At 45.0% G+C, this 23,995-nt stretch overlaps 1 protein-coding gene across 1 annotated transcript in view; it reads right to left on the bottom strand.

Annotated features, from left to right (window-relative positions):
* The window catches only part of GNAZ (G protein subunit alpha z), a 1,217,669-nt gene that overhangs the window by 905,156 nt on the left and 288,518 nt on the right, over positions 1-23,995 (bottom strand). Inside the window, exon 2 of the mRNA XM_044068860.1 lies at positions 15,703-16,995. Coding sequence (XP_043924795.1) covers positions 15,703-16,518 — 816 coding nt within the window. The 5' untranslated portion in view covers positions 16,519-16,995. The remainder of the gene's footprint in view (positions 1-15,702; positions 16,996-23,995) is intronic.

The following is a 23,995-nucleotide window of genomic DNA, read 5'->3' as shown; positions in this document are numbered from 1 at the left end:
CAGGGCTGGAGCATTTTACAGACTGTGTAATATGAAGAGCATGAGCAGGGCTGGAGCAGGTTACAGACTGTAATATAAAGAGCTTGTGCAGGGCTGGAGCAGGTTAAAGAATGTGTAATATGAAGAGCATGTGCAGGACTGGAGCATGTTACAGACTGTAATGCGAGGAGCGTGTGCAAGACGGGAGGTTATAGTCTGTGTAATATGAAGAGCATGTGCATGACTGGAGCACGTTACAGGCTCTGTACTATGAAGAGCATGTGTAGTGCTGGAGCAGGTTCCAGGCTATGTAATATGAAGAGGATTTGCAGGGTTGGAGCACGTTACAGACTCTGTAATATGAAGAGCATGTGCAGGGCAAGAGCAGGTTACAGACTGTAATATGAAGAGCATGTGCAGAGCTGGAGCATGTTACAGACCCTGTAATATGAAGAGCATGTGCAAGGTTGGAGCAGGTTACCGTCTCTAATATGAAGAGTATGTGCAGGACTAGAGCAGGTTACAGACTCTGTAATATGAAGAGCATGTGCAGGACTGGAGCAGGTTGCAGACCCTGTAATATGAACAGCATGTGCAGGACTGGAGCAGGTTACAGACTCTGTAATATGAACAGCATGTGCAGGGCTGGAGCAGGGTACAGACTGTAATATGAACAGCATGTGCAGGACTGGTGCAGGTTACAGACTCTGTACTATGAAGAGCATGTGCAGTACTGGAACAAGTTACAGACTGTGCAATATGAAGAGCATGTGCAGGGCTGGAGCAGGTTACAGTCTCTGTACTATGAAGAGCATGCGCAGGGTTGGAGCAGGTTACAGACTCTGCTCTATGAAGAGCATGTGCATGACTGGAGCAGGTTAATGACCCTGTAACATGAAGAGCATGTGCAGAACCGTATCAGATTACCGACTCTGTACTATGAAGAGCATGCGTTGGCTGGAACAGGTTACAGACCCTGTATTATGATGAGCATGTGCAGGACTGGAGCAGGTTACAGGCTGTAATATGAAGAGCATGTGCAGGACTGGAGCAGGTTGCAGACCCTGTAATATGAACAGCATTTGCAGGACTGGAGCAGGTTACAGACTCTGTACTATGAAGAGCATGTGCAGGACTGGAGCAGGTTACAGACCCTGTAATATGAACAGCATGTGCAGGGCTGGAGCAGGGTACAGACTGTAATATGAACAGCATGTGCAGGACTGGAGCAGGTTACAGACTCTGTACTATGAAGAGCATGTGCAGTACTGGAGCAAGTTACAGACTGTGCAATATGAAGAGCATGTGCAGGGCTGGAGCAGGTTACAGACTCTGTACTATGAAGAGCATGCGCAGGGTTGGAGCAGGTTACAGACTCTGCTCTATGAAGAGCATGTGCAGGACTGGAGCAGGTTAATGACCCTGTAACATGAAGAGCATGTGCAGAACCGTATCAGATTATCGATTCTGTACTATGAAGAGCATGCGTTGGCTGGAACAGGTTACAGACCCTGTATTATGATGAGCATGTGCAGGACTGGAGCAGGTTACAGGCTGTAATATGACAGTATGTGCAGGACTGGAGCAGGTTACAGACTGTGTAATATGAAGAGCATGTGCAGGACTGGAGCAGGTTGCGGACTATGTAATATGAAGAGCATGTGCAACAGTGGAGTACATTACAGACTGTGTAATGTCTAGGGCATGTGCAGGACTGGAGCAGGTTACAGACTCTGTAATATTCAGAACATGTGCACGGCTGAAGCAGGTTACAGACTCTGTCATATGAACAACATGTGCAGGGTTGGAGCAGGTTACAGACTGTAATATCAAGAGAATGTGCAGGACTGGAGCAGTTTACATACCCTGTAATATGAAAGTGTGTGCAGGACTGGAGCAGGTTAGAGACTGTAATATGAACAGCATGTGCACAGCTGTAGCAGGTTACAGACTGTAATATGAAGAGCATGTGCAGGGCTGGAACAGGTTAAAGACTGTAGTTGTATAGTGGTGTTGTGCAGGACATAAATTGTATATAGAGATATGAGAAGTTAATGCATGCATCCACTGGTAAAGGTTAATTGGAACCCTTGCTTGATTGCTGCAAAAAGTGCTGATGAGTTTAAAAAATTGTGTATTTTCTGTGCAAGATGCAATTAACTACATTTTGGTAAATCATTGGGGGCCTCCTTCTACGTAGCTATCAGTCCCTTTCCATGACAGAGTTTTCAAGAACCCATTTACTGTTTTTTTCTTGAAGTTGCCTGTAGGACATAGTTCTTTTTTTCAGTGTTCACCATAGTTTGGAGAGTACTGGATGTTTGTTTTAGCTTTAGGTCAGAGAGGTGCAGAAGTACGTTGACTGCATGCTCTCTTCAGAAGTGCCATGGCGTTGTTGCTTTTTAACCTTGTAAGCACAGAGAGCTGGAGCCCTGACTACACTCCATGTCAGCTAGGTTTGACTGGTGAATCTAATACTAGACAAATCATTGAAATGAGTGTCCATTGTTAAATTGTCCATCTGAGTGTGGAGGGCTGTGCCTCGCAATAAAATGCCAAATTTCCATCTGCTGGAGGCCCAAGGTAAAGTACTTTCATAGACACTAGAGGAATACCGAGATGTTTTTGGCACTTTGAATGATATTCCACAGTATATTAACGTACATACTCACCCTAATTCAACATAACAGGTTCCTGCCTTGAAATATATCTACCACAGCTTTGGGAGGGGTAGAACAAAAATGGCTCACCAGCCTGGGTGATGGCTTATTGCCACTTGGCTATCATTCCCACTATGGTAGCAGCCATTGGGGCAGATGAACAGGAGGGCTGATTGTCCTTTTTGTCTGGGGCAGGCTCATGGATGTCAAGATGGAGGAAAATGCGATCCCAAGAAAAGCAATGAGGTTGGGAGTTTGACCTGACATGTTTGAAAGGTTGATACTATGCAAGCAATCCGTAGGAGTTTGAAAAGCTTAGCCAGATAGCCTCTTAAATTACTGTGTAATTCAAAAGAGTTCACCCCCTTTATCTAGAAAGAATGCATAAGATAATTCAGGAGAGAATTTTATGACTGCCTATTCAGTTATTGAAATTAACTTTTGAAAGTCGCTACAATACTGCTTTTTTGACATGCAGGGGTGTCGCACAGGTGAGGACTGTATTAGGTTAATTACCTATCTTGTAAGTGAACCTTACTTATTTGTTGATGTCGGTTAACATCCTTGGTAGAGGTGTTTTCAGGAGCCTTTGGTTCTGTGAAGTTGTATGAGGTTGAATAGGAGAAGGACTTTCATGGCTGGAAAAGCTAAGCAAAGTAGGAAGTAGTCTCAGTAGGAGACTGAGTAGAAGCAGAACCTTCCAGTCTGCCTGAGATTCTCAGACCACTGTCACGTTTAGTAATAGGCTTAGAAAGGAGCATTGCATTCCAGTGAGGACCTTACAAAGGTCGAGTGCAGGGCATTAATTCTATTTTAGCTCTAGAAATGACACCATGGGGATTAGTTGGGCCAGACAAAAGGATTTATGAACTATTATGGGCACAGTGATTACATGATAGTGAGTGCTCAACACAGGGGGCCAAATCCCTGATGATAGTAACAATTTGAAGGATTGTGCCATTTAAATGGTAGGAGGTGGGAAAATGAAATTAATCAAATAAAACCACACTATATTTACTAGCATTTGTCTTAAGACTGTTGTTAGTATACCAAGAGTTGGCACAGTCAGGCCCTTTCTACAGAAACAATGTGCAAAAGATGAACTAACACCTGCTGCCATTTGGCAGTCATAATCAAACAAAGATAACCACAAGGCTGAACATTAGATAAGACATTAGAGAAGTAAATGACAAAAAAGAAGGGGGTCCAGTACTGAGACCTGTGGGACCCTACCAGTACTGAGTCTTATGGGATGCCACAAGTACTGAGTCCTGCGGGACAACACCAGTACTGAGTCTTATGGGATGCCACCAGTACTGAGTCCTGTGGGACCCCACTACTACTGAGTTTTATGGGATGCCACCAGTACTGAGTCCTGTGGGATCCCACCAGTACTGAGTCCTATGGGATGCCACCAGTACTGAGTCCTATGGGACCTCACCAGTACTGAGTCTTATGGGATGTCACCTGTACTTAGTCCTGCGGGATCCTATCAGTACTGAGCCCTGTGGGACCCCACCAGTACTGAGCCCTGTGGGACCCCACAAGTACTGAGTCTGATGGGATGCCACCAGTACTGAGTCTTATGGGATGCCACCAGTACTGAGTCCTGCGGGATCCCACTAGTACTGAGTCTTATGGGATGGCACCAGTACTAAGTCCTGCAGGATCCCACTAATACTGAGTTTTATGGGATGCCACCATTACTGAGTCTTATGGGATGCCACCAGTACTGAGTCCTGCGGGATCCCACTAGTACTGAGTTTTATGGGATGACACCAGTACCGAGTCCTGCAGGATCCCACTAGTACTGAGTTTTATGGGATGCCATCAGTACTGAGTCCTGTGGGATCCCACCAGTACTGAGTCTTATGGGATGCCACCAGTACTGCATCCTGCGGGATCCCACTAGTACTGAGTCTTATGGGATGGCACCAGTACTAAGTCCTGCAGGATCCCACTAATACTGAGTTTTATGGGATGCCACCATTACTGAGTCTTATGGGATGCCACCAGTACTGAGTCCTGCGGGATCCCACTAGTACTGAGTTTTATGGGATGCCACCAATACTGAGTCTTATGGGATGCCACCAGTACCGAGTCCTGCAGGATCCCACTAGTACTGAGTTTTATGGGATGCCACCAGTACTTAGTCCTGCGGGATCCTATCAGTACTGAGCCCTGTGGGACCCCACCAGTACTGAGTCTGATGGGATGCCACCAGTACTGAGTCTTATGGGATGCCACCAGTACTGAGTCCTGCGGGATCCCACTAGTACTGAGTCTTATGGGATGCCACCAGTACTGAGTCCTGCGGCATCCCACTAGTACTGAGTTTTATGGGATGCCATCAGTACTGAGTCCTGTGGGATCCCACCAGTACTGAGTCTTATGGGATGCCACCAGTACTGCGTCCTGCGGGATCCCACTAGTACTGAGTCTTATGGGATGCCACCAGTACTTAGTCCTGCGGGATACTATCAGTACTGAGCCCTGTGGGACCCCACCAGTACTAAGCCCTGTGGGACCCCACCAGCACTGAGCCCTGTGGGACCCCACCAGTACTGAGTCCTGTGGGATCCCACTAGTACTGAGTTTTATGGGATGCCACTTGTACTGAGTCCTGTGGGATCCCACCAGTACTGAGTCCTACTTGATGCCACCAGTACTGAGCCCTGTGGGTCCCCACCAGTACTGAGTCTTATGGGATGCCACCAGTACTAAGTCCTGCTGGATCCCACTAGTACTGAGTCTTATGGGATGGCACCAGTACTAAGTCCTGCAGGATCCCACTAATACTGAGTTTTATGGGATGCCACCATTACTGAGTCTTATGGGATGCCACCAGTACTGAGTCCTGCGGGATCCCACTAGTACTGAGTTTTATGGGATGCCACCAGTACCGAGTCCTGCAGGATCCCACTAGTACTGAGTTTTATGGGATGCCATCAGTACTGAGTCCTGTGGGATCCCACCAGTACTGAGCCTTATGGGATGCCACCAGTACTGCATCCTGCGGGATCCCACTAGTACTGAGTCTTATGGGATGGCACCAGTACTAAGTCCTGCAGGATCCCACTAATACTGAGTTTTATGGGATGCCACCATTACTGAGTCTTATGGGATGCCACCAGTACCGAGTCCTGCAGGATCCCACTAGTACTGAGTTTTATGGGATGCCACCAGTACTTAGTCCTGCGGGATCCTATCAGTACTGAGCCCTGTGGGACCCCACCAGTACTGAGTCTGATGGGATGCCACCAGTACTGAGTCTTATGGGATGCCACCAGTACTGAGTCCTGCGGGATCCCACTAGTACTGAGTCTTATGGGATGCCACCAGTACTGAGTCCTGCGGCATCCCACTAGTACTGAGTTTTATGGGATGCCACCAGTACTGAGTCTTATGGGATGCCACCAGTACAGAGTCCTGCAGGATCCCACTAGTACTGAGTTTTATGGGATGCCATCAGTACTGAGTCCTGTGGGATGCCACCAGTACTGAGTCTTATGGGATGCCACCAGTACTGCGTCCTGTGGGATCCCACTAATACTGAGTCTTATGGGATGCCACCAGTACTTAGTCCTACGGGATACTATCAGTACTGAGCCCTGTGGGACCCCACCAGTACTGAGCCCTGTGGGACCCCACCAGTACTGAGTCCTGTGGGATCCCACTAGTACTGAGTTTTATGGGATGCCACTAGTACTGAGTCCTGTGGGATCCCACCAGTACTGAGTCCTACTTGATGCCACCAGTACTGAGCCCTGTGGGTCCCCACCAGTACTGAGTCTTATGGGATGCCACCAGTACTAAGTCCTGCTGGATACCACTAGTACTGAGTCTTATGGGATGGCACCAGTACTAAGTCCTGCAGGATCCCACTAATACTGAGTTTTATGGGATGCCACCAGTACTGAGTCTTATGGGATGCCACCAGTACAGAGTCCTGCAGGATCCCACTAGTACTGAGTTTTATGGGATGCCATCAGTACTGAGTCCTGTGGGATCCCACCAGTACTGAGTCTTATGGGATGCCACCAGTACTGCATCCTGCGGGATCCCACTAATACTGAGTCTTATGGGATGCCACCAGTACTTAGTCCTGCAGGATACTATCAGTACTGAGCCCTGTGGGACCCCACCAGTACTGAGCCCTGTGGGACCCCACCAGTACTGAGCCCTGTGGGACCCCACCAGTACTGAGTCCTGTGGGATCCCACTAGTACTGAGTTTTATGGGATGCCACTAGTACTGAGTCCTGTGGGATCCCACCAGTACTGAGTCCTACTTGATGCCACCAGTACTGAGCCCTGTGGGTCCCCACCAGTACTGAGTCTTATGGGATGCCACCAGTACTAAGTCCTGCTGGATCCCACTAGTACTGAGTCTTATGGGATGGCACCAGTACTAAGTCCTGCAGGATCCCACTAATACTGAGTTTTATGGGATGCCACCATTACTGAGTCTTATGGGATGCCACCAGTACTGAGTCCCACGGGATCCCACTAGTACTGAGTTTTATGGGATGCCACCAGTACCGAGTCCTGCAGGATCCCACTAGTACTGAGTTTTATGGGATGCCATCAGTACTGAGTCCTGTGGGATCCCACCAGTACTGAGTCTTATGGGATGCCACCAGTACTGCATCCTGCGGGATCCCACTAGTACTGAGTCTTATGGGATGGCACCAGTACTAAGTCCTGCAGGATCCCACTAATACTGAGTTTTATGGGATGCCACCATTACTGAGTCTTATGGGATGCCACCAGTACTGAGTCCTGCGGGATCCCACTAGTACTGAGTTTTATGGGATGCCACCAATACTGAGTCTTATGGGATGCCACCAGTACCGAGTCCTGCAGGATCCCACTAGTACTGAGTTTTATGGGATGCCACCAGTACTTAGTCCTGTGGGATCCTATCAGTACTGAGCCCTGTGGGACCCCACCAGTACTGAGTCTGATGGGATGCCACCAGTACTGAGTCTTATGGGATGCCACCAGTACTGAGTCCTGCGGGATCCCACTAGTACTGAGTCTTATGGGATGCCACCAGTACTGAGTCCTGCGGCATCCCACTAGTACTGAGTTTTATGGGATGCCACCAGTACTGAGTCTTATGGGATGCCACCAGTACAGAGTCCTGCAGGATCCCACTAGTACTGAGTTTTATGGGATGCCATCAGTACTGAGTCCTGTGGGATCCCACCAGTACTGAGTCTTATGGGATGCCACCAGTACTGCGTCCTGCGGGATCCCACTAGTACTGAGTCTTATGGGATGCCACCAGTACTTAGTCCTGCGGGATACTATCAGTACTGAGCCCTGTGGGACCCCACCAGTACTGAGCCCTGTGGGACCCCACCAGTACTGAGCCCTGTGGGACCCCACCAGTACTGAGCCCTGTGGGACCCCACCAGTACTGAGTCCTGTGGGATCCCACTAGTACTGAGCTTTATGGGATGCCACTAGTACTGAGTCCTGTGGGATCCCACCAGTACTGAGTCCTACTTGATGCCACCAGTACAGAGCCCTGTGGGTCCCCACCAGTACTGAGTCTTATGGGATACCACCAGTACTGAGTCCTGCGGGATCACACTAGTACTGAGTCTTATGCGATGCCCCCAGTATTGAGTCCTGCGGGATCCCACTAGTACTGAGTCTTATGGGATACCACCCGTACTGAGTCTTATGGGATGCCACCAGTACTGAGTCCTGCGGGATCCCACCAGCACTGAGTCTTATGGGATGCCACCAGTACTGAATCCTGTGAGATCCCACTAGTACTGAGTTTTATGGGATGCCACCAGTACTGAGTCTTATGGGATGCCACCAGTACGGAGTCCTGCGGGATCCCACTAGTACTGAGTCTTATGGGATGCCACCAGTACTTAGTCCTGCGGGATACTATCAGTACTGAGCCCTGTGGGACCCCACCAGTACTGAGCCCTGTGGGACCCCATCAGTACTGAGTCCTGTGGGATCCCACTAGTACTGAGTTTTATGGGATGCCACTAGTACTGAGTCCTGTGGGATCCCACCAGTACTGGGTCCTACTTGATGCCACCAGTACTGAGTCCTGTGGGTCCCCACCAGTACTGAGTCTTATGGGATGCCACCAGTACTGAGTCCTGCGGGATCCCACTAGTACTGAGTCTTATGCGATGCCCCCAGTATTGAGTCCTGTGGGATCCCACTAGTACTGAGTCTTATGGGATGCCACCCGTACTGAGTCTTATGGGATGCTACCAGTACTGAGTCCTGCGGGATCCCACCAGCACTGAGTCTTATGGGATGCCACCAGTACTGAATCCTGTGAGATCCCACTAGTACTGAGTTTTATGGGATGCCACCAGTACTGAGTCTTATGGGATGCCACTAGTACGGAGTCCTGTGGGATCCCACCAGTACTGAGTCCTGCAGAATCCCACCAGTACTGAGTCCTGTGGGATCCCACCAGTACTGAGTCCTGCAGGATCCTATCGGTACTGAGCCCTGTGGGACCCCACCAGTATTGAGTCCTGTGGGACCCCACCAGTACTGACTCCCGTGGGACACAGCTGGTAACATTTATACATTCAGAAGAAGCCCCTGCATCTTTAACTATCAGCCAACATATTAGCTAGCCAAAGAACACTGTTGGGGTTTATATTCAGTTTGGTAATCTTATCAGTAATATATACAAGGGGGGGGGTTAACAATAAGGTCAAGATAAGCAGTGGGAACAGAGCCTATGGTTCTCTTCTTTTTTTCTTTCTTCTTTCTCTCCTTTGACTGTCAAACTATTAAATGGTTTAGGTCTTATCTGAGCAATAGGCAACAAGCAGTTCTCTGGCAAAACAACATATCATCCCTTCAGCCAGTTACCCTCGGAGTCCCTCAAGGCTCTATTCTAGGACCACTTCTCTTTTCACTATTTATCAATGAACTCCACACAGCAATCTCCCAAGCCACCTGCATACAATATGCAGATGATTCTACGCTAGTATGCACAGCAATCTCCCCTTCAGAACTACATTCTCTAACCCAGAAAGTATTTAACATAGTAGAAACATGGTTTACAAATAGATGCCTCCTTCTCAATGCTAAAAAAACTAAGCTCCTTCTCTTTACACCCACAAACAAATCCGCACACATAAACTTCTCTGTTTTTTCCAATAATGGTACTATTATACTCCCTGACACAACCACTAAACTGCTAGGAATAACTATTGACAATAACCTGACTTTTGATAGCCACATAAATAATACTATTAAAACTGTCAACAGAAAAATAGGCTCCTTATATAAGATCAAACCTTTCCTAACTCCTACAGCCAGAACCACAATTGCTCACTCACACTTAATCTCTACACTTCTGTATGCTTCACCCATATATACTAACCTAAAGAAAAATAATCTTACCAAACTAACAAATTCCTATAATAATATCGCCAGATTTGCCACTGGCAATCCCTTTAGAACCCACCACTGTCTGAATCTAAGGCAACTATGATGGCTTGAACTTCAAAACCAACTGATACTACCCCAACTCACCATTGCCCACAAGATCTTCTACCAACCCAACAGCACTCCTATACTTTCCAATCTCATCCTCCCTTACAAAAATCTGAATTCCCTGCGTTCCTCTAAGAAACTGCTTGCTTGCATAGGCAAGTCTAACAACCTGGCTGGAGACTCTCTTTTTTGTAACACAGTGGGAACAATCTGGAACCTCCTGCCCGATGAACTAACATTACTTTCTTCCTTGCCTCTCTTTAAACACAACCTCAAAAAACACCTCCAAACACACTGGTTATGCCCCTGCAGCAACCCTGACTAACCATTTCCCTTTACTAAGTATAGCTCCCTAAATTGCGAATTCCTACTATTCTCGCTTAAATTACTAACACTCCTAATGCATTTGTTACATACTAATTCCTTGTAAGATAGACTAACTGATACTCCCAAATTTATATGCTAACAAACTCTCTCTAGTAGATTAATTACACTTAATTAACTAACTTCTTTTTCTATCTTATTAATACTGGTTGTACAGCATACTTTCTATCTCTAAGCACAAGTCCTTGTTGTATTTTTATTAAAATCTTTTCTGTTAATTTCTACTTTTAATTCTTTAAATTTTAATTTTTAATTTTTAATGTTGTAATTCTATAATTGCCGGAGCTTTTCTCCCTGGGCCTCTACTGAAAATGGAAATATATCCAGTTAGACTAGCCCGGTTAACAAATGTAAAATAAATAAAATAAATAAATAAATTCTTATAAGCAGTGGGAACAGAGCCTATGCTTGTCTTCTTTCTTATAAGCAGTGGGAACAGAGCCTATGCTTCTCTTCTTTCTTATAAGCAGTGAGAACAGAGCCTATGCTTGTCTTCTTTCTTATAAGCAGTGGGAACAGAGCCTATGCTTGTCTTCCTTCTTATAAGCAGTGGGAACAGAGCCTATGCTTGTCTTCTTTCTTATAAGCAGTGGGAACAGAGCCTATGCTTGTCTTCTTTCTTATAAGCAGTGGGAACAGAGCCTATGGTTCTCTTCTTTCTTATAAGCAGTGGGAACAGAGCCTATGCTTCTCTTCTTTCTTATAAGCAGTGGGAACAGAGCCTATGCTGGTCTTCTTTCTTATAAGCAGTTGGAGCAGAGCCTATGCAGTTGGAGCAGAGCCTATGCTTGTCTTCTTTCTTATAAGCAGTGGGAACAGAGCCTATGCTTGTCTTCTTTCTTATAAGCAGTGGGAACAGAGCCTATGCATTGCTGACCTCATCATGCTTCCATGCCATCATCACCTGTAGTCCTAAGATGGCAGCATTTTAATGAAGTGTGGCACTCTTCTTGTTTTAAAATAAATGAATGCCCCTAAATAGTTTCATGGTACAGAGGAACACTGCCCTAGCTATGGCCCAGATTACCCAAGTTTAATTGGTGGATTCAGTTTCAGAAGGAGCTGGCCATTAATGATGCTGAGTACCTTGAGATCAGCTCACCCTCTCTGAGGGTGGATTACAACAATACCTCAATGCTGTGTGATACTTCTTGGAGGAGAGGTACAACAGTTGTCTGCCATCATGGCAGTGTACTGTTGCGTAGTTATGTTGAGTCTGTGGAAGCATAGAAGCATACACCTAACACCAACACTGAAGGAGGGATGCAGAAAGTAGGCCTTCAGAAATAATGAAAGGCTGAGAGCAACACCACACTGAAGTCGCTCTTCATTTCTGACATGAAGACATTTAGGTTTCTGCTCCCAGGTTCTTCCCTTCCTTGGGACAGGTCTTAATTTGTGGCATAAGCTGGACTTTTGGATTAATGGGTCACATGCAGTTCTGGTCAGAAGGCTGATGTTCACAGCACCAGTGAAGGCCAAAACACACTTAACAAAAAAAAGAAAGAAATGCCCACTGGAGAAGTAACCCTCAGAAACATAGTCTAGGATGAAAAGGACCCTCGGCCCACCCCAAAACTCTTTGTGGTACAGAGTACTGTAGCACCACTAATCTGCAGGGCATCCTCTGTGGTGCCCTGTTCCCCTTAGTACACCGTCACAGAGGCTTGTCTCTGGAACATATTGTAGCCTACCCATTAGCCTCCAATACATTGCTTGGGGTTTACAGCCACCTCACCTCAACCCCCTCAGAGCTTCTCTGTGGTAAACTTTACCCATGCTCCACTGGGCTTCAATACATTTTGGAGTGTACAGTTCCTTTATCCTAGCTATGTCCCACATTTCTTTACTTTTTATCCTACCAATGCCCCACTTTTGTTTGGATTGCAGGCCATTGAAGACCTTTGTATCTGAATCCTCAAAATCTCACTAATAATGACAAATTTGTTTTTTCATATCTTTCTGAATTATAATGATGTGATCATGGAAAGGGAAAAATTACTAAAAAAATGAAGTGGTCTTAGAGCTATTGTCAAAGTAACTTGATGTTAAGTGTGCCATAAATAAAGAGTTTGCAGAACCCACTACATCTATATTATATATTTTTGCAACATGACACCCACATCTTATATAAAGGTCCTGACCCTTGTGAATCACCCCTCTTATCAGGTTCCAATCAGCAGGTGGGCTTAAGGAAGATTGGCCTTTTCTTCTAGCCCGAAGCATGGAGGAGATTCTGCAATGGCAAGAGAGGACCTTCTGAATCAAAAGAACTATAAAGTTTGTAGGAGTGAACAGCATGTGTTTCCAAATACATAGTGAAAAAACATTACTGCAGCTGCAAAGAACAGAGTTTGGGGAACAGATAAAAAACTCTGTTGATGCAGAGAGCAGAGTTTGGGGAACAGAGCCAAAACAGCAGAGGAGGAAGGAGTATGTATTCCATCTAGGGTTTGCTTACTAAATTATGATGGGTTCCTGACCAGCCTCTGCTTTTGCCATCTTAGATATTTTGGCTGGGTGTGCACACTCAGCCAGTCACTGGAAGACTGTGAGGGGCTTAATGTAGGCCCACTGAGTCTGTTTCCTGCTCAGGAACCATGTGAGCTGACATGTCACAGCTATCCAGGGCAGAGGAGTCTCATGCATTAATGCTGGTTACATTATAATTAAGCCAAATGGCATTATGCAGTGATGCTTTCACTCAGGTGACCTACTGGTCAGGATTTACCGAATATGAAAAATGCTCTCATGTTCTGACTTCAGACTCTGAACTTAAATGACAGTACTTTTTCATAGGATCATAGGAGGTTATTAGGATATCGACCTGGAAGTCATTTCAAGCCTGTTTCATCATAGATTTCTAGTCAATACCCAAGACTGTATTTAGTAATGACTGCCCATGTCCAAGAGGGTTGTGGGCACTATCCATGGTATGAATTTAAGGTGCCCCATCCACTCGTCCAGGTTCCTTTTGAACAGCTGCTTCATACGAACTGGCAGCCAAGGGCACAGGAGTTGCTGGGAGACAAATCTGTCCCTCCAGCATGTCCTTTTTAAGTCACAGGCCATATTTAGGTCCCTGGAACAGGTAGCTGTAGTCCCATTTGATTTCCGGATGTGCAGCAAATTCATTAGGTTTGGGTCGGAGATTACTCAGTAAGCCAGGCATAAGTCTCCCCTAGAAGTCTATATGATACTGACTACAGTGACAGGGACTTTAGTCGGTCTGTGTAAGGCATATGCTGGAGCCCCCTTGATCTTCTTTCTTAGAAACCTCTGAGGTCTTTCCAGTTACCGCCGGTACTTTGTAGAGTACATGCCAAAAGGGGCATTATACTCAATTATGGACCTGATTAGTGGTGAATATAGAGGGTTATAACCTTTGCTCTACAGGTAATGTCTTTGTTAATAAAGTGTGCTACGTAGAAAGCCTTCCTTACTACAGTAGATACACAGTGGTCAAAGTTAAGGTCGCAGTCTATTTGTGATCCCAGATCTCTTACCACTTTGTAGGTACACAGGGTATTGTTGTTAATTTGATAGTATGAAGGGACATTGTTTTTACCAAAGGGAATGATGATGCATTTCTTTGCATTTAGTTTGAGACTGTGACTAAGACACCAGTCGTTGGTCTGTGTAAGACCCTCCTGAAGTATACTGACGTCATTTGGGGATTCGATAATCACACCCAGTTTGCAGTCGTCTGCAGACTTGGTCAGCCACAGCCTCTTAGTTTTGGCCTGAACTTCTGAGAAGTATATACCAAACAGGGGGCCTAGCATATGTTGCACTTCACAAAAAGCTTATATACAGGCAGTGTGAGGGTAGCAAAAGTCTGATAGTGTGGCATCTACAGATGGTGGTACTAAGTTGGGATTTTGTTTTGAAACTGTTGCTTCAGGTGTCAGGGTTAAGTGTTTATGTGTGACTATGCAGTAGCAGTAATACATGCAGGATGTTCTGTGCCTCGCAGGTTGTGACCCCCAGCACCAGTGAAGAAGAATGCACAAAGACCCAGGTACAAATGTACAACAGCAAGATGACACCCACACATGACATAGCTGTGTGACAGGGCTGCTATAAATACAATCTGCAAGGTTACACCAAACATGAGAGTCATTCAGACAGATAAATCAGTGCATGCAATAGTGAAGAGACACTTGTTTCCATTTTTTTTTTTTTTTTACTAAAACTGGATTAAATGAATAAATACTGATTACTGCAGAATATTTTGATGTGGGCAGATGCATCTTTTTATGCAGAATGAATACTAATCTTACATTTGCAACTGTATTGTCTAAGCTTGTCATGTTGATTTTCATTAGGAGTTCAGATAAAGAGGTTACATACAAATTAAACAGAATTAAAAAAAAAACAAACGACAAAAAAGTATTCCCCTATAACAAAAACATTGCTTGGAAAGAGAAAATGCTGATGAAAACGAATAAGAGAAACCAAACAATAGTACAGATACACATGGTATTTAAAAAGCAGCATGATAACTCAACTAGAGATAGGCATCATGAATTAGAGACAACAAAAGTGGGCACATACTATGAAAAAATACAAATAAAGGCTGAATGCACAACACAGAACACTGCATGGCAATTTTACATATGGTAGATCTTTAAAGTCTTGGTTTAAATGCCATCAGTTTGCTTAACAATAAATGACTACAGTTATCTGCACACACCTTGGTTTAAGCTTTTTGCTTCTAGGGTAATTCATTGCCCACTGGTTTGGTGAAGCAAGCTGAGGATCTGCTCAGTTGCCTATTGGTTGTTTCTACAATGTGTAGAATTGTAATACAGCCACTAGCCCCTAGGTGGCTACACTGGTACTGTTAAGAAATTTTACAGTCTATAAGTACTCCTTGTTCATGGGACAGGGGGAGCACTTCTTTCTCACTTGAGAATTACTAAAGCAAACCTGCAGCACTACTCTGAATGTTATCTTGATACATTCAAACTGACTCACCGCACACACAACCACAGAAATGAAAACTCATTATCAGTTAGTACTACAGCCTGAAACAAAGCATATTCAATACTGTTTCTTCTGTCATTGGTTGCATATTGTCAACTATCCATGTTGACATAAGGCACAGTCCAAGCGTTTAGATTACTTTTATTTTAAACATAAGCAAGTGAAAAGGCAAAACAGAGATCATCACTTACCGTCTGGTTATCCTCATATAGCTTTAGGTCATATCCACTCAGCTCTACACAGAAAATAATGGCAGTTACTCCTTCAAAGCAGTGAATCCATTTCTTGCGTTCAGACCTTTGGCCTCCCACATCCACCATTTTGAATGTCAGCTCCTTAAAGGTGAACTTGTTCTCAACTATACCCGTGGTCATATCCCGGGACCTAAGAATGTCCTCTACAGTGGGGATGTAGTCGAGTGATGCAATCCGATCCAGGTCATTAAGGTAATAAGCTGCATTGTCTTCCAGGTGGTACTCATTGGAACGACAAAAGCATTCCTGAACTCCAGGGTCCCCCCAGAGGCGTTTCATGACACCCAAGAGTTCAGGGGTGATCTCTCCTTTGCTCTCTGCAGGACCTGTCAATGCAAACAGCTGGACAGCATCATATGCCCGATCAGGGTTGTGGAACTCAATTTTCAGGGTGGTCAGGGCACGAATGATACGTGTCAGAGAGTCGATTGCATTGTAAATAATGAGAGGCTTGTACTCTTTACAAGCCTCCAAGTTAAACCCACCACTGTGGATGATTTTCATCTGCTTGACAATGGTACTTTTGCCGGAATTACTGGTGCCGAGCAACAGGAGTTTAATCTCACGACGCTGGCGCTGGCTTTCTGAGCGCAGGTGGCGGTCGATCCTGCGGGAGCGCCGCGCTGCCTCTTTTTCCTCAGAGCTTTGACGACATCCCATGGTATAGCAGGCTGTAACTAAAAAGGAGGGAATAATGCCCTCTCCTTGCCTCTGTCTGTTTTTATTTCTCTCTTGCTCTGTTTCTATCAGCATTCAAAGAGGGTCTACTGCCTTTTTAAATATGATGCACCAAGTATACCACCCAGTCCTGTACCTGCTGGGCCAGCTAGTCAGTACCAACTCACTTAATCCCAGTGGGGGTAAGACAGCACACACCACAAAAGCTTCTGAAGGATCCTTTCTGTTATCAAGCTCATGGCACTGCCCTGACCTCCAAGCATGCAGAAGTACATTCCTGTCACTGCAGCAATTCAAAGTTTTGTTCCCACTGCTGTTTGGGGTGCATCCAGTTTCCTTTCCTGCACTGCATTGTTTTGTTACTTCCCCCTTCTTGCTAAGGTAATGTCTTATGTACTTATCAGACTTGCTTCTGCCTCACTTGCCCTTTAATTGTATTTTCCCTGTTGCCTTGGTAATGCTACTCAGTGTTGAGCTGAAGAATCTGTGAAGTGTGTGGATCAAGCTGGTTTTTGCTTTCTTTGCTCTTCCTTGTAATGGGTTGTTTTCTACCTGCAAAGCAAAAAAAAAATAAGTACAGTTACAAAAGAATCTTCTGTAATCTGCTGTGGCTTAAGAGGAACTTGTTCTTTCGTATTTAAAAAAATAATTAAAAAAAAAACTATTGGCTTGAAGATTTATGGCAGTAAAACAGAAACAAAAGAAAGTAAAACTCATTTATTCCAATATCCCCAGTTTCCAGGAAAGCATGTCTGTATCAGATCATGAATTTAGAGAAAGTGGTCATCTGTAGCTAAGCAAAAATAAAACACCACACAACTAGAAATTCCGCTGACTTTCCTTTCTCCTGCAGCGGGGTTAGCCTGTAATATTTTTATGTAATGAATGTTAAAGAAAAAAGAACTATCAGTTTAAAGAAAACAACTATCAATAATGTTCTGTATGAAATGCAATATATTAGCAGCATGTGGATGTCCTGTGTCACTGCTACGTCCCTTTGAAGATGCATACCTGTTTCTTCCAACAGATTCTTGTTTGCCCATGTGTGACTGTTTACTGTAACCCACACAGACTACCTATTCATATGATGTAAAACTTTCCTTTAAGAAGGTGCTGGGAAGGTAGGTACAGACATTTAGCAGGCTGCATGTTTACTTACTGAGCATGCAGCAGTATATACTGCAGCTGTATGCATGTCTGCCCCTAGTTTACCGAGCATGCAGTAGTATATACTGCAGCTATATGCATGTCTGCCCCAGTTTACTGAGCATGCAGCAGTATATACTGCAGCTATATGCATGTCTGCCCCAGTTTACTGAGCATGCAGCAGTATATACTGCAGCTGTATGCATGTCTGCCCCAAGTTTACCGAGCATGCAGTAGTATATACTGCAGGTGTATGCATATCTGCCCCTAGTTTACCAAGCATGCAGTAGTATATACTGCAGGTGTATGCATGTCTGCCCCTAGTTTACTGAGCATGCAACAGTATATACTGCAGCTATATGCATGTCTGCCCCAGTTTACTGAGCATGCAGCAGTATATACTGCAGCTGTATGCATGTCTGCCCTTAGTTTACTGAGCATGCAGCAGTATATACTGCAACTGTATGCATGTCTACCCCTAGTTTACTGAGCATGCAGCAGTATGCATGTCTGCCCCTAGTTTACAGCACAAATTCTTAACCTTGTTTCTCACTCTTAATATTATCACAGGTAATTGCTAGTCTAGCTGCCCATGCAGACCATTTTAAGCCTACCAATTTCCCTTGAAAGATGAAAATCGTACCTTGTACCTTGTGTCAGTGAGGTAAACACCTTAACCATTACACCAACCCTCATCACTGAATGAAGGGTAATAATAAATTCTGTCTTCACCCAGAGGACCCATCTGACTTGTACTGTAGTTAAGTAGGGGCTCAAAAGCCTTAACTCAGGTGAAGTAGAGGCTCAAATACTTAAGAACAGCACACCTGGATGGCAGAGTTGTGAGTTACTAGCTGTGCCTCCACTGTGCCTTGAATTCAGTCTGACTTCTTAACTTATTAATTCAAATTGTTCGCACCAATTGCTCACTGCATAGAATAGCTCAAGTGTTTGTCTGACTCTGTTTACAGCAAATTTGTTAGAGATAAAGTTGCCTGTTTTCAGTCATAACCAATATAAGGTAATTAACAGTTGTATAATGCAGTAACCAGTGAAATACAGTTAACAGTGTACTGACTGACAACAAATAATGTAAACACAACCACACATATAGTCTGCAACAATGCAAAATCATAGATTAACCATCAGTTAAAGAGTGTGAAGCTGTAAGTCCATCTCAACAAATTGTGGCATAGCTTATGGTAAGAACAGAACAAGGAATGTAACTACATTGTTCCCATCTGCCATGTTTGTTTATGTCCCTGATGCTGTGACCATTGTGCTGGGCCTTCAGTGATTGAGTGATCTGGCTGTGGCTATCTGTAGTCCCAGATCAGTAACGACTAACGAGCCTGTTGGTATCGTGAAACTCCAGTAGTTGTTAAGCTTGTTTTAAGTGCGAGTTCTGCAATAGCTGCTTACTTTTAGAGCTGGGTCTACAGTGTGTGTTATGCCTTTTGGGGTGCAGGGCATTCTGAAGGTGCTAATGCTGTGGATTGCAGTTCCTTGCTTAAAGTACTGGGACTGCAGTGGGTGATACATATGGCTATGCAGAGCCTGCTGGGGGTGCTGTGTATGCGATAGGTCCCTAATGGTCTGCTGTGTGTGCCAAGCCTGTAGAACTAGTAACATGCAAACTGTATGCTGACTGCCATCTTCGATGGTCAGCGGAGGAAGTACCCGAGAAATGGAAGAAAGCAAGTGACAGATGTTAGGAAAACCCAGGATGCTGTTTTAACTGCAGTGTTTGGTAAACCACCATGAAGAAAATTCTATGAGGGACACTGGCTTATTTTTATAGAGCACATTAGCCTTCAGGACAAAAGTTGGTTCTGTAGTGCAGAGGGATGAAACCTTGACTGTGACCCACATGTGCAAGGATCAATTAGTGCCCCAGGTAATGAAGCAGCTGATGGGGTAGGGTTAGAGTGAGTGATTGACACAGGTTACTCCTGAGGGAGGCAGTCCAACCCACTGCATGACTAGCAGAGGGAGGAGTTTTAGCCAAAATGCCAGTACCCACCAAGCTGTGCATAGTGGCTAGTCACTGATTGGCAGAGATAGAGAGTGCCTGCACCATCAGGTGGCAGGTGGCATTGTGTAGAATCCGCTGACATTAGGCTGTTGCAAGCTAGATGTAAAAATCATCCATGCACCATGGCTGCCTGGATGACAGCCCATCCATCACTCAGTTGTAGCTATGGAGAAAAGAATGGGCAAGAAAATCAGAGGGGCTTCATGAGCAGTGGGAATGGGGGGCCACAGCATTATATTTAAAAGCTGTCATGGTAGCATTCAGTATGGCTTCATGCCAAAAAGGAACGATCACTCAAATCTGATCCAGCTGTCATGGTAACATTCAGTATGGCTTCATGCCAAAAAGGAACGATCACTCAAATCTGATCCAGCTGTCATGGTAACATTCAGTATGGCTTCATGCCAAAAAGGAATGATCACTCAAATCTGATCCAGGCTTATGTCTTTGCTGCTGCACACCATGGTGGGGGGTGGGGGTGGGGGGTTCCCAGCTGATGTACTTTACGCCAGGTTTATGTCTTTGCTGCTGCACAGCATGGTGGGGGAGGGTTCCCAGCTGATGTACTTTACGCCAGGTTTATGTCTTTGCTGCTGCACAGCATGGTGGGGGGGGGGGGTTCCCAGCTGATGTACTTTACGTCAGTCTTAGTAAGGGCTTTTGTTCTGTTTTACTCCTTTGTCTGTTGCAAAAGATAAAAGTGTTTGGAGGGGGTGGTGTAGAGAGACAGAAAACCCTGACTAAGGTTCAGGCAACTGAGTCTGTTTGCTAACTTAGGTGCTTGATGGAGTTGGCAGAGGAGGATGAGTATATTCAACCTAGAGGGGGTGGGGTGGAGCAGGACAAATAAACCAAAACTCCTTGAAGGAAAGTCAGCATTGTGGTGTGCATCCTGGGGGTGGGCTTTCAAGTCACCAAGCTACTATCTGATGGATTCATTGTTCATTAACAAATGTAGTGTACAAGACCATACACTCAGGTGGGAAGGCATTTTGGGTCTCCACGTTGATACAGTAGCTCATCCCCCAACTCATGGGGTAAGAGTAGGTCATATGCACATCTTCATTGTTGGGATGCTGATGAAAAACACAAGCAAACTTCATTACCACCTGTATGACAACCCTTCCAGGTAACTCTCACCCCCATATTGTACTGGGTAATTCCCTAGCACATGTAAATGAATAGGCAGATTCTGACGGGGGGTGGGGCTTGATGATCAGCAGACAAGGAGACAAAAAGCACCTAAAAAATGAATTGAGGTATGGTGGAGAGTGCAGCACAAAATGATGCAGCCAGAGTGACGTTAGGAAGAGCAGTCTGCCAGTGGTGTGTGTTGTCAAGTTCTGTCTTGGATTTAACACTCTTCAGTGTACACATTTCTGGCAAACTTATGATACAGTAAATAGAATGAAGCTTTTCACAGATCACAATTACATTAATACAAATATCATAAAATCTTAGTTCACTGCCAAATGAAACAAACCAAAGCTTAAACTCGACAAGCAAAAAAAAAAGTTTCTGTGCGGTGTCTTACCTCCTATATCCCTTACTTATATACACTAAGTTCATGGCCACAAAATGTAGGAAAAAGTGATGCCAAAACAGACATTGCAGTAGCACTGATTTTATAGGTAAAAAACACAGTAGAGCAGTGGACTTCAGAGAATAGAGAACAAGAAATCTGAAAGTATAGTTGTGTACACTTAGCATAAATGTAGATGTTCGAGTGTATTCACTGTTGCAGTCATCACATTTGGGTTATCTGCTTGCAGTAGCCCTCAGTCGGCCTGATTAACAAAGTCTTGAGTCCTGTGTCGGATGCTGTCCCTTCTTCCATGACGTCAGGTCGTCAGGGGTATAAAACATGCAGCCGATGTCATTACATCAGTTTTTCTTGCCTCAGATGTCAGGTGCCCCCCTAATGGAAAGCAATTAGATCTATAAATATACAAGGTTATACCTCCAACAAAAAAGCAAATATACCAGAAAGGTTTTGAGCATAGTAAAGGAGAGTAGAGGTATAGCCAAAAGAAGTAAGGGGGCTGGAGGGAGGGTAACCAGGACTGCAACAGTGAATACACTCGAACATCTACATTTATGGTAAGTGTACACAACTGTAATATGTTCTTCGTGTCTCACTGTTGCAGTCATCACATTTGGGTAGATTCCCAAAGCTAAGGATGGGAGGAGGAATTTAGATAGCATTAGGACCAGCTGTAAGGCCCTGCTAGACTGCAGTGGCAAAGCCAGCTCTGGTTTTAGAGAAAATTGGCAGATGGTAATGCTTGGTGAAAGTATGTACAGAACTCCAGGTAGCAGCTTCTAGGATGTAACTGGTAGGGACGCCTCTGAGAAAGGTTGTAGAGGTAGATGCAGCCCTGGTTGAGTGGGGTCTGATCCTCTGTGGGATAAGTTTTCCATGGTGCTTGTAGCAAAAATGAATGCAATGGCCTATCCATTTGGAAATGGATTGTTTTGAAATAGCCTTCCCCTCTGCCCCTGTAGCAAATGCCACCAGCAGTTGGTCAGATTTCCTTTGAGGTTAAGTCCTGTCCAAGTAGAATCTAAGTTGTCTGTGCACATCTATGGAGTGCAGTATCCATTCCCCTTTGTTCTGTGGATTAGGAAAGAAGGTTTGCAAATGAATGGATTGATTAAGGGCCACACTGGATACCACCTTGGGCATGAAGGAGGGATTGGTCCTGAGGGACACCCTGTCCACATGAAAGATGATGAAAGGCTCCACTGCCATGAGGGCCTGCAATTCAGATACCCTTCTTGCTGAAGTGATTGTTAAAAGGAAAGCTGTTTTCCAAGAAAGAAATTTAAAGTCTGCAGTAGCAGCTGGTTTGAAAGGAGGCAGAGTGAGTTTCTCCAATACAAAGTTAAGGTCCCAGGCTGGAGTTGGAGCTCTCCTGGGTGGTCGTAAATTTTTGGCCCTTCTGAGGAACTGCTTGAGCATTGGATGAGAGAAGAGGGGACGTTCTGTGTTATTATGAGCTGAAATGGCTGAAGTGTGAATTTTGATGGAGGAGAAAGACAGGCCCATGTGAAGCATCTCAGTTAAGTATTGTAAAATCTGAGGTAAATTGGGCACTGCTGTGCTCATCCTTTGAGATTGGTTCCAGGCACAGAATCTTTTCCATTTTTCAGCATAAGATTTTCTAGTACTAGGCCTCCTTGCCTCTAAGATGATATCCATCACTGGTTTACTGAGGGATAGTAAAGGAGAGATTAGGTAATTAGCCACACTGCTAGGTTCAGTGTTTAAAGCTGAGGGTGCAAGATCTGGTTCTCCTGCTGAGACAATAGGGTAGGATTCTGAGGCAGGTGCCATGGGGCCAACAGTGACACACTGTGCAAGAGGGGGTACCAGTGCTGGCGTGGCCAGTCTGGTGCAATAAAAATCATCCTTGGTTTGCCTTGTTTGATCTTTAGTAGTACTTTGGAGAGCAGAGGCAGAGGAGGAAAGGCATAAACTGATAGGTTTTTCCATCTGAAGGACAGAGCATCCACTTTCCAAGCTTGTTTGTGGGGAGTCCTTGTGCAAAATTTGTCCAATTGATAGTTCTGGGGGGAGGCAAACAGGTCTATATCTGGGCTCCCCATTTGCTTGTCAACGTGTTGAAAATCCTTGGTTCCATTTTCCACTCGTGTGGGTCCATGAGGTTTCTGCTTAGTTCGTCTACCAGTGTATTTAGTTTTCCTGGCAGGAATTGAGCTTGTAGATGCACTTGGTAGCTTAGGGCTGTGTTCCACAAAGCCATGGCTAGTCTGCAGAGGGGGTAAGAATGTGTACCCCCCTGCTTGTTTATGTACCACATAATAGTGGTGTTGTCCGTCTTTACCATTAATTGTCCTGGAAGAATGTGGTCCTTGAAGGCTGTCAGAGCATTCTGTACAGCTAACATTTCTTTTTGATTGATATGCAGGTGCATTTGACTTGGGTTCCATTTGCCCTGAATGCACTTCCCTGCCAGGTGAGCCCCCCATGCATAGTCTGATGCGTCTGTTGTTAGAGTTTGGGCAGCAGGGGGTAGTGTGAATGGTAGTCCCTTGTTTTGGTGGCAGGCCTCTGCCCACCACAGAAACTCTAGGCGTAGGCAAGGTATGATAGGAATCATTGCTTCTAGATCCTGAGAATGTTGACACCGTAGGCTTTTTAGATACCGTTGTAGTTTCCTCATATGCAGTCTTGCAAATGGAATTAGAAGAATGCAGGAGGCCATGAATCCCAAGGCTTGTAGTATTTGCCTTGCAGATAGCAGGGTTTTTTGTGGCCTCTTGTTTAAAGTAGGTTGTCAAATGAATTTGTTTCTCTGGCGTGAGGAAGGCCATCTGGTAAGTTGTATTCAAGCTTGCTCCCAGGAA

The sequence above is a fragment of the Protopterus annectens genome, chromosome 4.part0 (genome assembly GCF_019279795.1).
Source record: "Protopterus annectens isolate FY-2018-M chromosome 4.part0, PAN1.0, whole genome shotgun sequence".
Lineage (NCBI taxonomy): Eukaryota > Metazoa > Chordata > Ceratodontiformes > Protopteridae > Protopterus > Protopterus annectens.
The sequence above is the reverse complement of the archived record's forward strand: the minus strand, read 5'-3'. Positions and strand labels throughout refer to the sequence as shown.